The sequence below is a fragment of the Triticum aestivum genome, chromosome 1B, assembly GCF_018294505.1.
Source record: "Triticum aestivum cultivar Chinese Spring chromosome 1B, IWGSC CS RefSeq v2.1, whole genome shotgun sequence".
NCBI classification, from domain to species: Eukaryota; Viridiplantae; Streptophyta; class Magnoliopsida; order Poales; family Poaceae; genus Triticum; species Triticum aestivum.
In genome coordinates, this window is record NC_057795.1 from 152,955,317 (window position 1) to 152,970,848 (window position 15,532).

The 15,532-nt window shown below is 51.7% G+C and overlaps 1 protein-coding gene across 1 annotated transcript; it reads left to right on the forward strand.

Moving 5' to 3' along the window:
* Positions 1-10,651: 10,651 nt before the first annotated feature.
* On the forward strand, positions 10,652-14,837 carry LOC123113009 (translation initiation factor IF-2). The gene is made up of 2 exons (XM_044534113.1): positions 10,652-12,999; positions 13,590-14,837. The coding sequence occupies exon 1, from the start codon at positions 11,670-11,672 to the stop codon at positions 12,822-12,824; it is 1,155 nt and encodes a 384-aa protein (XP_044390048.1). The 5' UTR covers positions 10,652-11,669; the 3' UTR covers positions 12,825-12,999; positions 13,590-14,837.
* Positions 14,838-15,532: the final 695 nt, after the last annotated feature.

A 15,532-nucleotide genomic window follows, 5' to 3' on the forward strand; every position in this document is an offset into this window, starting at 1 on the left:
ACGGATTCGCCTCCTGGACGCCGATGATCGGGCGACGAGCGATTTTCCTGGACTCCGCTCACGGTACACTGGGGCTGGGCTATAAAAACGGCAGCACGACTTGCTTACAACACACAAACACAATGCCACTCTACTACCTCTTTGGTTTGAGCGAGATCAAGCTGAGGTCCTTCGGTGAGGAGGTGTTCTTGGTGGCATTACGGCTGTTCCTCGTGGCACTGCTGGGCACGCTGATCGGCTCGTCGATCCTCCTGGTGATTCTCATCAGGAACGAGCGGGCTCGAGACAACGCGCGGCTGGTGGCTCGAGGTTTGGAAGAAGATGGGGAACGGGGTGGTCCTCCGCCACGCTTGATTCTCTGTCGCTCTGCGCCGGCGGAGTAATTGCATGCTGCGATGGTGGCAACTTGCGGCGCCACGCAAGGCAGTGATGGTGTGGATGATGGGTTCTGATGCGGGTGAGGTGGCTACGCCAGCTCAGGAGTCGATTTAGGGCACGGGAAAAATTTCGCGGATTGCTCCACGAAATGTAGGTGTCGATGTAGAATCGGAGTTGAAATCTGTATCGGCGAGTTGTAATGGATTGCGAGAAATAAAGCTGGCAGTGTTTCTCCAGAAACACAAATGGGCTCACGAACAAGAATCGGGGACGAGAAATGGCCAGATGAAAATGGCCTCTTCGAGGTTCTGGGTTTGGGAAAATCTGGCACACGGGGTATGCACAGATAGAGAGGGATATGTGACTTTGCATTCCCCCGAGTACTGCTCAGTTGTACTCGTGGGTGAACCAGGTATGCGTGCAGTATGCAGAAAAACCCAAACAAACAGACAGATGCAATAAACATGCAACGGAAAAAACACGAGACAAATCACACTAAGGTGTTTTAATTCTAGTGGGTATATGTACTCCTGGTATACATATACCTACACCAGCGCGCATTTTATTAGAGACTCAGGAAGAGTCCATGTTGTTTTTAGTGTATGTGTTCTACTGATTAAAATCTTGTTAGCAAACATTGCCAAGCCTGTCAAACATTTCTGCTTGACAGAGAGACAAGCAAAAACAAACACACAAACAAAAGCAAGGAAGAAAATAACACAGCATACGGGTTACAACAGTACCAACATACAACAAGCATAGACGCACTACGCGCTAAACGAAACTACTCACTGCGGGATACATGGTTTTGTCCTCATATCGAGGATGAACTGACAGACTGATCGTCTAGCAGGAACCACTGACTGCATGACTGAGGTCATGCAGAAGGCTGGCCTTGTTGGGGCTCTCCTGGAGGACGAAGACTGAGCCAATCTCCATCTTCGTCGTCTGACACTTCTATGGGTTGGGGCGGTGGGGCTGGAATTGCTCCAGGAAAATGCTGCTGATGGATCCGGAGAAGAGACTTGTCGAGGGTGATGATGTTTGGCTTGGGCCATAGCACAGGTTGAGAGGATAGCACTGGTTCGGATAGTGTTGGGCCAACAACTTGATATGCAAACTTACGAGCCTCACGGCAAGCTTCCTTGACGACTCGTATCACATTATTGTCCATGGCTCTAAACTCGGCAAGCAGCATTGAAATCAACATCCCCTGGGCAGTGACGTATTGCACCAGGCGAGCGATTGCAGGATCATCTCCTTGGCTAATGGAAGAAGGTTGCATTACTATGTTTGACACAGTGGTGAAAAAGCAGAACTCCCGCCTTGTTGCTACATTCGGGAAGTTGGTTCGGAGGTGTAGGATAGCCTCCACAACAGCGGCTTGAATGGCTAAACCAGAGGTAGGCATGGCTCTACCCTGCAAAACCAAAGGCTGGATGCTGCAGGACCTAGGCTGATGTGCACTCTTGCAGCAAAGCGATGAAGGTGAGGGACGGGTGTCGATTGGAACACCAGGTAATCGGGGCTAGTCTTACCGCCAAATGCTTTGGTGAGCATCTCGGCAAGAAGGGGTGGAAAGCCAAGGTGGTTGACGGCATAGGTGCGGGTGTAGTACGTGGGAGTTTTGGAGCTGCTAGCCATGGCTGGGGAGCTACTAGCTAAGCTTCTCTGCAGGGACATGGCGGACTGAGGAGCGAGCGATAGGGCTAGCGGAAAGGGCATTTATAGGCAGCTACATGAGACAGGCCCGCATGGCGTGGCCCCTTTCCCTTAATGGCGAAGGGAAAGCGGTGCGGCCGACCAGAAAGGATAGGATTGCTGCACGTTCCACGGATAACTAGGCGGGGACAGCGGGGTGAGGACGTGTCAGTCCTGACCACGCCACCTGTTGATTAACAGTGGCCATACCGGATGCCAAGGATGGGTCAAATCCCTTAGGGTCATTACGGGTTGATGGTGGCGGTGATCTAATGCTAGGATACTCTATGCCAGCCTGACTGCTCTGATACCAAGCCCTGCGGCACCCTGATCCGCATGGAGCAGGGGGCCTTCGCACGTCTGCCCTGGATAACACCTGACGCACGACAGGTCCATGATACAGAATTACAGGTACAAGAATATTCATCAAATACATGTGTATATGATTACATCAGTGATGAATATAATCTTCTGGCATAGCCCTAAGGCTATTTACGTGGCAGCGGAAATCTATTTAAATGGCGGCGGAAGTCTTGGCAGCATATCACTCTGGCTGGGCTCCACAACTCACAGGACTGGCAAGATTATGGCCTAGCACGATGGAACAAGTGAATGACCTACAAAACTGGCATGACACGCCAGGTCAGTACATTTAATGTACTTTCAAGACAACCAAATACATAGCATCCAAACAAGCAGAAGACAAAGCAAGAACCAAGCGAGTGCAACAACTAATCTCATATCAGAGACTAAGCATGGCATGATATCAACCCAAGACATAAATCAAACAAACATCATGGCATCTACTAGCATGGAAACAACATGGCATAGCAATTTTATTTCTAACATGGCAACAACAAAACTTAGCATATCATCTCAATCATATCAATCAAAACATGGCATGGCTTCATGAATCTCTGCTGAAAGTAAACTACCAATCATATCAAATGCAGACATAGCATGTTAACTGTATGCAACCATCTCATGTTCTACCATGGTTCTTTAAATGCAAACATATTACTCATGCAATGCCACCAAACTTGTGCACTGAGTCCCTCGGACTCTCTTACCAACGGTGATCACCTCATTTCCTGATCACCAATAGAGACAAACTCGTGATCCTTACGGTGATCACAACTTGACCAACAACTGGCACGTGATCCTTACGGCGATCACAACCCGACCAACAACTGGCCCGTGATCCTTACGAAGATCACAACATGACCAACAACTGGCCCGTGATCCTTACGGCGATCACAACCACATTAATCAGCTTAATTATTTCAGGTTTATCCTCCATTTTGACCAAGACCCAATAGTGTACCTACTACGAACTTGTGCCCATGACCGACGAAGCGGCTATCGATGGTTTAAATACACTCTGCAGAGGTAGCGCACTGTACCCACACCACAGAACACATGGCCTCGTCATCCCATTCAGGTGGACCAACGGCGTTCCGACGAAACCGATCTACTGTCATGACATTCTCCCGGCCACTCTGACTCACTCCCCACAGGGCTAGTCATGGGTGGCCTCATGTCTACCTCAAGACACATCGACCACCGTCGTGGCCATGATCCACTCTGGGACCCCGTACCAAAAACAAAACTCACAACGGGCTCACAAGGCTTATGTCCGCCTACCTGATCAGGGTAGCGCGCGCCCATAACCTTCCCTAGTTAGAGGCACCGACCAGAGGCATGACAATAGACCGCATTAAGGTCGTCCCATACCGGCAAATGTGGTTGCACTGGAAATAGTTTGATTTGGCGGCACTATGACTCGATCCCATTGATGACGGAGGAGGTTTGTTATTATTAAGTCATTTTAATTCCTTCTCCATCATCATGAAGATGAATGCAACAATGAGCATACATCATACAAATGCTTTAACAAAACATCGAGCTTCTCAAGTGAACACTTACAACATAAAGAACATGACAATGCCAAGTACTAACATATCCACGGTGCATTACCATCATCATAGAATTTTATGAAAATAAATTAGAGTAGTGACCTGGCATTATCAATATCAACATTCTAACTATCATGTTAAGAAGTAGCAGGAAAACACAAGCATGCATGAAAGGCATAACGGAATACTGCAGATGAAAACAAGAAGAAAATAGCCGCAACTACACACACACAAGGTGCAAGAAAAGTCAACATGCAAGTTCAAGGCTCATGATAAGAGGTTGGCTTGCCTGGGGGTCGACAAATACTCCGGGAAGAAGTGAGAAACGATCGCGGAAAATTTTGCCGGAAACAGTTCTCTCTCGGAGGGGGCTGTTTACGGACAAGGGCAAAATGGTCATTTTCAATATGTCAAATCATATTGAAAATGACGGGAACAGAACGGGCTCAACAAAACGAAAGCATGGGCGTTGGATTTACCTCAATCGGAGTTACGATTGTCGAGATACGAAGGGGTGAAGTTCAGGGACCTATCGGTGAAAATATTTTAGCAAACAGGCCCCTGGAGGAAAAAACTGATCGCGCATTTCGGAGATTATGCCTTCGGCCAGGGAAAACGGCTCGCGGCGGGGGCGCTTACACTTGAATGACGTGGCGATGACCGGGTCAAAGGGCAGAGGCGGGGCCGGGCTCCAGTACCGCTGACAGGTCGGGCCGCGGGGCCCGCCTGGCCACGTCAACGCTCCAGCCTAGCCACCCTTCTTCTTCATCGCGACAAAGGCCGAGCGGGACGGGTCGGGCGCCAGCGCAGCAGTCGTCTCACTGGTCCTCCGGACCGGCTGACGGGCGCAGGGGCTCGGCCACTCCTCGCGCGCACCCGCTGGTGGCTGTGGGGTCGCTCGGCGTGGACCACAGCGTCGGGGCCATGGACAAGGTCGCGGCGGCCGAAAGCTTCGAAAGGGGAGGCGCGCCGGCGAGGCTCCTCCACCGGAGTTAGGTGGGGTGGTGGAGATCTGCGGCTCCAGGGAGGGTCTAGGGCACCGAAGAAACGGAATGGGAGGGGTAAGAGGCTAGAATAGCCGAGGAGGATCGGCAGCAATGGCTCAGCCATTGGAGGGGGCAGGGGAGCTCCAGGCGAGGGGGAGAGCTGCGAGAGGTTAGGGGAGGGTTGTGGACTGCGAGGGGGCTCGGGAGGGCTACTTATAGCCACGGGGAGAGCTCGAGGGGGAGGGGGCGAGGTGGCACACGGCGGGCGATGTGTCCGCGCGTCGGCGACGGTGCAGTCGTCGGCAGTCGTGGCCAGGGCTCACGGGAGGGAGTGGGAAGGCAACGAGGGGGATCACGACGAGAGCGAGAGGCTCACGGAGATGAGGGGCACTCGCGGACGAGAGGGGGCAGAAAACAGAAGAGAGGAAGAAGACGATGGCCACGGGCGCACTGCTCGACCCTTGGCACGGCTCGTCGGAGAAGGAAACGGAGGTGGAGCGGGGTCCAGGCAAACGGCGACGATGATGCGGAGCTACTGTACATTAATGGCGAGGTCAGGAACAGTCGGAGCAGCGCTGCCGACGAGAACAGTTGCTAGACCACCGTTTTGGCTGGCTGCACTCATGGTCACCACTAGCATAGCGCACTCTGTTTTTTTTTCTGAGGTTAAACCATGTCTAACGCGTAGTCCTTCGAAGATGGAGTGTTACTGCGGTAAAGATACATGCAGAGACAAAGGGAGATGAGTAAACCATGCTGCACAAGTTTGTTGTTGCAAACTTGGAAACATTCTGGAGATAAAACCAGAGAGGTTAAATGGTAAATTTGATGTCTGGGAGGCTTAGGGTAGCAAGGACTACGGTCCTGGTGGTTTTGAGGCCATTAGGATAAATATTTAGAATAGTTGCTTAACAACTGCTAAAATATGTCCAGAAATCAAATGATGATGAAGCACTCACTAGGGGGCTTGTATTGAGTTATAACTTGGCAAATCCTCATGATTTGGTCATATGTAGATGATGTAAAAATATCACACCAAATGGACGTACCAAATTGGTACTTTCTTCACAAGCATTACTTTGGACCAGAAACTTGAGAAAATCCTAGGAAAATATTGGCTACATGAAATTAGCCAAACTCTTGGTTAGGTGGGTTATATGGATAGGGGAAGGCTTGGAATTACTTTCAGCCATAATGGAGCAAGATAAAATATACTTGCTTCACAAACTGAAAATTTGGACAGAAAACAAGAATTGCTCCTGTGCTCACATACCTCAATGAAATGAGCTGAATTTTGGTGAAGGCTAACGATTTGGGATACTTGCGAGGATGGAAAAGTTTCATATCATTTGGAAACTCTAAAAAGGCACTTCCTTCACAAAGTGACAATCTGATCAGAAACTTTGAAACATTGCACAGGGATCTAGGATGATTGGATTGAGCTCATCTTTGGTATCCATGGGTGATTTATCAATATTAATCATCCTTCCAAATTGCAGCTCAAATGGAATTAGTAATAAAGCACTTCCTTTGCAAAATTTGAGAGAAGGCAGAATCTTGCATTGGATCATGTGCTCAATTTTTGATCTGTGGAACATGAGATGATGATGTAACTATTGATTATATAGCAAGGACAAGCTCCATAATTTATGTGGGAATTTTCCCTGCTATAAAAATAGTAATTCCTTTAGAAAATGGCAGAAATGCAATATTGGTATTGAATAGGAAAAGGCAATTTTCCTAATTTAATTATGGCCAATATAATTGCCAGAGCTTGGTTTAGGCATAATTATCAACTCCACCAATTCACATGAATTTAGGAGATAGCTAGCTATGCCTTTGGATTTTATTCCTCGGAAAGGCAAGAAAAGGAATAAATCATAATTCAAAAATATTGCATGGGACTTGGCAATATTTTTGCATATCCAAGGTTTAGAAGGATAGAAGGATCTCTGGGAACAGATGAGATGATCAATAGGTCAAGGAAAATGATAGCCCCTTTGAAATCAGAAAGGGCATATTCAAATTCCAAAATTTTGGAATTAGGGTCTGAGAGGGTTTAAGATAATGCAACTGAGGTCTTGCCCACTGAAAAAGACATGAGCAAGTTTTGAAAGGTTCGAAATTACAAGAATTCTTAGGGTCATCCAACAAACTCAGGAGAAAGATTTGAAAAATGAGTGCCAGGAAGAAATAACAGCACAAAAATTGATAACCCAATTTTGGGGCTGTTACAATGCAGTGGGGGAGAGCGATACGGTGCAGTGGAGGCAGTAGAGGAGAGCAAGACGATGCCGGTGGGAGGAGGAAGATGATGCGGCAGGGAGGGGATTTGGGGGAAAATGGCAGGGGCGACGTGCCAGGAGGTCGTTCCCCCTCTTTATATGATGGGACGTTTCAGCCATGTCCCATGGACATGTGCTACCCCACGACCGCGGTTAGTTGTATGCACCCATGTATACGAATACCACTTTACGGTCAGGATATGGAAGCACTATACAGGTAAACGGTCGAAGGTGGACTCGGCCCTACGTGGCCCCACTCATCAGAGTTAACGGTCAAAGGCATTGACCCGACGTCAATGTCTGTTGTATCCTATTCTGATGGTTTCGGGCAAGGGACTGCGGAAAAGTGAGCAAAAGTTAAAAGCGTGGGGATGAATGAGTACAACTAATGAACCAAGGGCACAGAAATAAAAATCCCTTTATTCTTTGCCATCACAAGTTCGTATAGCGCTCAATTTTCTCTCACACTAAACGATCCAACACTTTTAGAAGCAATTTTTATTGCCTTTTTGCACCGATGACAACTTACTTGAAGGATCTTACTCAATCCATAGGTAGGTATGGTGGACTCTCAAAGCAAGATATGGGTTTAAGGGTTTTTGGATGCACAAGTAGTATCTCTACTTAGTGCGGAATTTTTGGCTAGCAAATATGGGGGGCAAGCACCACATGTTGAAGGATCTATGACAATATAACTTCCATGTGAATATGAACAAACATAAATCGTTACGTTTTCTTCTTTGTCCAACGTCAACATCTTTGGCATATAATATTTTGATGGGGGGGTCACAATCAAAAAAGATGTCCAAGATAGTATATTTGCATGTGAATCTTCTCTTCCCTTATTAATTCTTTCATGAATTGCATCATTGACCAATGCTATGTTTATCAATCTACAATAAATTTTTCTACTTATACTCTTTCTTATGTGATGTCATTACTTACCATAAGATTAGCATATGATCTTTTTCATTTATTTCCTTTCCTTTTTTTGTTGAACATGAAAGTAAAGAAAAGAAAACTCAAACTAAACTTTATTATATATCGCACACGATTACAAAGATAGATCACTAAGAAAACACTCGAAAAGAAAGGATCGAACTAAACTTTTATTCATCTAAAGCAAAAGATAACTATTGATCAAACTAAGATAAGTAAAGGCAAAAGATAATGGGGGTGATACGATACCAGGGCACCTCCCCCAAGATTGGCACAAGCCAAGGGGAGTGCCCATACCCGATAATCAATTTTCCTTTGGTGATGAATAAAGTTGTGGTGGTGATGAAGTAGTAGCAATCTTATTCTCGTGTTTCCATGGCAAGGGCTCACCATCACGGGTCCTGCAACTCGCAGCCAAACTCATACCTTTAAACCTCACCTCATATTCAAAGACTTGGTTTTGGAGATCATAGATCTGGCTTTGGATGAAGTTGATTTGCTCGTTGAAGGTGAAGACGATGTCCTTCATGGACTGGCATCCACCTTGAGATCACGGGTATAGTCCGCGGTCATGAGGTGATTGGCATTGAGTCCATGTTCCACCATCCCCTTGCACCGGAAGACTTCCTACTCCACGGATCCCGTCCCCTTGGGGCCTTGCACATCGCGGATGTGGAGCACCCCCTCATGCATCTGGATAGCTTGAGGGTGTTGCATCACCTCCCGCAAATATGGGTTGATGACGTTCTTGAAGAACTTGTCCTTGGAGGAGCTCGAAGCGGACATGATGAACTAGAACTGTTAGAAAACAACAAGGAAAGTAAAACAGAAGATGTCTCCGCAATACGGTGGTCAATGGGTTCGGGGGGTATATAAAGATTTTTTATCTTGGGAAACAAGCAAACGGAACAAAAATGGAGTCCGGAAGGTACCCGAGGTGGGCAGAAACCACCTGCCAGGCGCGCCCTGGTGTCTTGTGCCCACCAGGGGTGTCTTCCTGGTTGTTTCTTATTTTCCTAATTTTTATTATATTCCAAAACGGACAGAAAATATTTTGCGGATTTTTCGGAGTCCGTTTACTTACCGTATCACGCAACTCCTCTTTTTCACAATTTTGGAGTGTTCCGGAAAGTTTCTTATGTGTTCTTCCGGGGTCGTAGTTTGGATAATATTGCTTTCAACATTAATGGGCGTACCTGAGATATATTGTTTTATTTGTTGCCCATTAACAACCTTCGGGTTAGTACCTTTGGCATTATATATTTTGATGGCTCCAGATCGATAAACCTCCTCGATGACATAGGGCCCTTCCCATTTGGAGAGGAGTTTTCCTGAAAGAATCTAAAACTAGAGTTGTACAACATATTCTCCAACTTTAAACTCATGCCTTTGGATTCTTTTATCATGCCATCTTTTAACTTTTTCTTTAAATAACTTGGCATTTTCATAAGCTTGGGTTCTCCATTCATCTAGTGAGCTAATATCAAATAACCTCTTATCACCGACAGGTTTGAAATTATGGTTGAGTTCTTTAATTGCCCAATATGCTTTATGTTCTAACTTAAGAAGCAAATGACAAGCTTTTCCATAAACCATTTTATAAAGAGACATACTCATAGGATTTGTATACGCTGTTCTGTAAGCCCAAAGTGCATCATCTAATTTCTTAGACCAATTCTTTCTAGACCTATTGACAGTTTTTTGTAATATCAACTTTGTTCCTCTATTGCTAAGTTTAACTTGACCACTAGACCGAGGATGATATGGTGATGCAATTCTATGATTAACATCATACTTAGCAAGAATTTTGCGGAAAACACCATGAATAAAGTGTGAACCACCATCAGTCATTAAGTATCTATGGACTCCAAACCTTGGGAAAATGACTTACTTAACCATTTTAATAGAGGTGTTGTGATCAGCACTACTAGTTGAAATAGCTTCTACCCACTTTGTCGGGGGGATGACCCCGGGTAGGCCCAAGATGGCGGACACGCTTCAAAAACATCAGGGCCAGCAACGCCCCTCAATCCGCTTGCACTTGGCCGGGTTGCTCAACCCGGCCAAGTCCGTCAACCCGGCCGGACTCCTCAACCCGGCCGCCCGGCCGGGTCCCTGTCTGGCTGCTCCAGCCGGCCCGCTACGCGAAGTCAACCGCGACATCACATCCGACGCGACACCAACAAAACGGCCATACTGTTCACTCGTCACACACAGCATCATCTACAATGTACTTTGTCCCGGGCATTGATTTATAAAATGCCCCAGAGACAAAACTTAGCCTATCTCCCAAGCTACACACGGCTTGGGATGTAAGCTACACTAGCTTACATTCCAAGCACACACCCATGCCCACCTAGCTTACACCCAAAGCTAGCTCACACTACAAAGTTAACATCCATCCATCCATTCCGGAGGAAAAGACACTCACGCACACAAGCTAGCTGGCAAGCTAGCTAGCCACCCATCCATCCATTCCCACGGCCACAATGGCTCGATGGGCACACACTCATACAGCCACAAGGCCACTCGCGCCACACATGTGCTAGCAGATGAGTACACAGCTCTCTTGTACCTGCTCTCAGATATAGCTCCAGGAGCAACTTTGTATTACCCGACATGTACACCGCATATATATTCAGACATGCAGCAGTAGGAGTATTATCTCTCTGGAGAGCTACGAAGCTGGGTAAATCACCGCGTGTTGTTTGCCCAATCCCGTTCCTTGACCTCCAAAGCAGTCTTGCCCTCACCACAAGCCACCTCGTGGCATCTGTCGTCTCGCGAACCCGCCCGCAAGATAACCCCGACAGTTGGCGCCCACCGTGGGGGGTACTATGATACCACAACTGCCGCGGAACCGCGGTCCGGGCGGGACCACTTTCTTCATCATCCGCGGCGTTGCGCCGTCGCTCCGGTTGCGCTCGGGGGCTCGACAACAACACGCCTCCGAGGCGACCGCACGGGACGGCGCGTCCCCCTCGTTGGCCTCGCCATTTTCGTCATCACCGCGGCGTCGTCGTCGTCTTTCCGGTAGCGCTAGGGGGACCGATGTCGACACGCCCCCGAAGCGGCCGCGAGGGGTGGTGCGTACTCACCGCCGGCCTCGCCCTCTTCTTCTTCGCCGCCGTGGCACCACCGTCGCCCCAATCGCGCTCGAGGGCTCGATGTCAACACGCCCCCGAGGCGACCGTGCGGTACGCCGCGTCCTCGTCGTCAGCCTCGGCGCCGTTCGTCTCGTCACCAGCTTCGCTTTTTTTTTCTCCTCGGGCTCGCCACCACGGGCTGCTCCCAGTCCCAGATAATCTCATACCATAGCCATGCACTAGCCCATACAATACACTTGCACATCCCAGTTAGACATTTCCCGTGCAATGGCCGGATACTAGTCAGACAATGGCCAGATAATTATCATACATGTCTCAGACACAAGTCGTAGATGTCTCAGATACTCATTCCAGACTATGGCCAGACTAGTAGCGCGCCTGTGCTCTTCTCCGCCGGCGCGGTCATGCTGCCGCCCCGCTTGCCTCCACTCTGCTCTGCCCACGCGTGTGCGCAGCCGTCTCCGCTCGCATCCAGCCACCACGCCCGCCATCGCCCTGCTGCTCCTCCCTGCATTCGAGCGCTCGACAGGCATCCAGGGCCTCCTCTGCCCCGGGCACCTCCGCTTCCGTATGTCGCCGCGACGGCCGGCCCCGTCTCCTGCGTCTGCGCCGCCCCGCGGCCTTCTCCTCCTCGGTGCCGCGACGGCGGCCCCATCCGCGCCGCCGCCCCGGCAACGTCCCAACAGACGCGCCCCATCACCGCGGCGACTCGCTTCCACGCCCCCGCGCCCGCAGCTCCCCATCACCGGCCTCCGCGCGCCGCGTCGACCCCCTACATCTCCTCTGCCCGCGGCCGGACGCCCCGCGCCCGCCGGCTTCGCCCGGGCCGGCTCCGCCTCCGCCCGCGGCTTTGCCTCCCCGCGTCGGCGCCGGGTCCGGCTCCCCGCGTCGACCCGGCCACCCCACGCCGGGTCCGGCTCCCCGCGTCGACCCGGCCGCCTCACGCCGAGTCCGGCTCCCGCGCAGCCCCTCGGCTGCCACGCCCCTCGCCGCCTCCGGCTCGGTGCCCCGCCCGCCGGCCTCGTCTTCAACCCGGCCCTCGCCCGTGGCCCCCATCCGGCCGGCTCCCGCGTGCCCTGCCGGCTTCGCTCGCGCGCCCCCGCCGGGTCCGCCTCGCCCGGCCGGCCGCGTCGCCACCTTGCGCGCGGGTTCCGCGCCCCTGCCTGCGCCGCGTCCGGCTCCCGCACCGGCCCCTGCGTGCGGCCGCCTCCGTGCCCGGCCGGCACCCGCCCCCGGCCGCCTGCCGGCCCCTCGCTCGCCGGTTTCAGGCATGCGCGCTGCTCAAATGCCACGGACGGATGCTGCATGCAAAAAAGAAAAGTCAACCGTCTGAAAAAAAAAGAAAAAGAAAGTGCAGGAAGGCCGGGTCGCGCGCGCTACCCGGAAGTCCTGGTTGCTCCCGCTACTCGGCCACTCAGAAAGAAAATTAAGAAAAAGAAGATATGTCCGGCTGCTGCAGTCGCGACCTACCCGCGTCACCGTCTGGCCGCCCAGTCCGCCTGCCAGCTTTGACGCCTGGCCGGCTGGGGGCCCGACCCGGCCGCTCATCCGCCTCGACGCCTGACCGTCCCGGTCCGCTGGCTGGGGCACCTCTCGAGCCACCCGGAGGCTTGGAGGCTGCATCCAGTGGGCGAGATGCGCCGGCAATCATCGACCTCGTCCTTCGCCTCGTCTGCATCAAATCAATGTGAGCTCCTCACCCGCGTATATTTTGCATCACGTAAACTGGATAACCCCGAGCGGCACTCGGGGACCACCTCCTCCTTTATTACAGTTACACTACTTTTCGCCCCGGCGCCGGCTAGTCTCGACCCGGAGGCTGGCCGCTCGGCCCGATACGTTCGTTCCTGCAGACGGCTAGTAGTGCACATGGTATCGAAGGCCCACTCTCAACCACTGACCGCAGGGCAGCTGTCCGGCAAGCGAGAGCAAAAGCTGGAGGTCACCCCATGCGAAAAACGTCCGGGAGAAGACGGCTTGGGCAACCCGGCAGTTTCCTATACGAGTATCTACTCGGTCGAATCTGCTCCTGTAGTCCGAGTACTGTACGCTCCACTCCACGGCCACTCTTCGTAACAGCTAGAGGCCGGCTCCGAGCTATCTAGCTAACAAGAGGCAAAGCCAAAGAGTGGAGGGGACATGAAAAAGATTGAAGGGGGCTCGGACGAAACCGAGTCGGCACCCTCCGCATAAAACTTACAAATGCTAAAAGCAAACATTTCATATATATGCGCGAACTAACCTTGTCCTTTGCACGATCATCGCTATGGGGAACAGCCTCCTCGCCCGGAGGCTCGGAGGCTACACGCGGGTTGCGGACCCGACGCCGGCCGCAACCGGCGTTTCCATCGCCGGTATCCACATCATCAACAGCAAGACCCTCCGTGCAACTTCTCCAAGTTGCCCGGAGGCTCGGAGGCTACACCCAGTGCGCTCGCGCGCCCCCACTCAGTCGGCGGACTCCGCGTCCGCGCCCGGCAGGGCCCTGCGCCCCTCAGCCGGCGGACTCCGCGTCCGCGTCCAGCGCCCTCGACGTCACTGTCGGCTTCATCAACAGCAATGAAGACCCTCCGCCCAACTTTTCCAAGTTGCCCGGAGGCTCGGAGGCTACATCCAGTGGGGGCGCTCGCGCGCCCCCACTCAGCCGGCGGACTCCGCGTCCGCGCCTGGCTCCCTCGACATCATCGTCGGCTTCATCATCAACAACAAGACCCTCCACGCAAATTTTCCAAGTTGCCCGGAGGCTACACCCAGTGGGTGCGCTCGCGCGCCCCCACTCAGCCGGCGGACTCCGTGTCCGCGCCCGGCAGGGCCCTGCGCCCCTCAGCCGGTGGACTCCGCGTCCACGCCCAGCGCCCTCGACATCACCGTCGGCTTCTTCAACAACGGCAAGACCCTCCGCGCAACTTTTCCAAGTTGCCCGGAGGCTCGGAGGCTACACCCAGTGGGTGCGCTCGCATGCCCCCACCCGAAACACGCCGTGCCTGTTGCACGCCCGTCGCCGGCTGCAACCGGCATCTACTGCTTCATCGACGCCCGCTAAAAACCCTCCGCGCAACTTTTCCAAGTTGCCCGGAGGCTCAGAGGCTACTGTCGGGGGGATGACCACCGGGTAGGCCAAAGACTGTGAACACGCTTCAAAAACATCGGGACCAACAACGCCCCTCAATCCGGCTCGCACTTTGCCGGGTTGCTCAACCCGGCCAAGTCCGTCAACCCGGCCGGACTCCTCAACCCAGCCGCCCGGCCGGGTCCCTGTCCGGCTGCTCCAGCCGGCCCGCTACGCGAAGTCAACTGCGACATCACATCCGACGCGACACCGACAAGACGGCCATACTGTTCACTCGTCACACACATCATTATCTACAGTGTACTTTGTCCCCGGGCATTGATTTATAAAATGCCCCAGGGACAAAACTTAGCCTAGCTCCCAAGCTACACACGGCTTGGGATGTAAGCTACACTAGCTTACATCCCAAGCACACAGCCATGCCCATCTAGCTTACACCCAAAGCTAGCTCACACTACAAAGTCAACATCCATCCATCCATCCAGGAGGAAAAGACACTCACGCACACAAGCTAGCTGGCTGGCAAGCTAGCTAGCCACCCATCCATCCATTCCCAGGGCCACAATGGCTCGATGGGCACACACACTCATACGGCCACAAGGCCACCCGCGCCACACATGTGCTAGCAGATGAGCACGCAGTTCTTTTCTACCCGCTTTCAGATATAGCTCCAGGAGCAACTTTGTACTACCCGACATGTACACCGCATATATATTCAGACATGCAGCAGTAGGAGTATTATCTCTCCGGAGAGCTTCGAAGATGGGTAAATCACCGCGTGCTGTTTGCCCAATCCCGTCCCTTGACCTCCAAAGCAGTCTTGCCCTCACCACAAGCCACCTCGTGGCATCTGTCGTCTCGTGAACCCGCTCGCGAGATAACCCCGACACATTTAGTAACATAATAAACAACAAGCAAAATATGTGTATACCCATTAAAGGAAGGAAAAGGTCCCATGTAATCAAATCCCCAAACATCAAATGGTTCAACAGCAAGTGAATAATTCATAGGCATTTCTTAATGCTTACCAATATTTCCTATTCTTTGACATTCAGCACAAGATAGAACAAACTTACGGGCATCCTTGAAGAGAGTAGGCCAATAAAAACCAGATTGCAATACCTTGTGAGCAGTTCTATCTCCCGCATGA

Coding starts and splice junctions, on each gene's coding strand:
- LOC123113009 (XM_044534113.1), top strand. CDS start 11,670: ATGGCCAGACTAGTAGCGCGCCTGTGCTCTTCTCCGCCGGCGCGGTCA.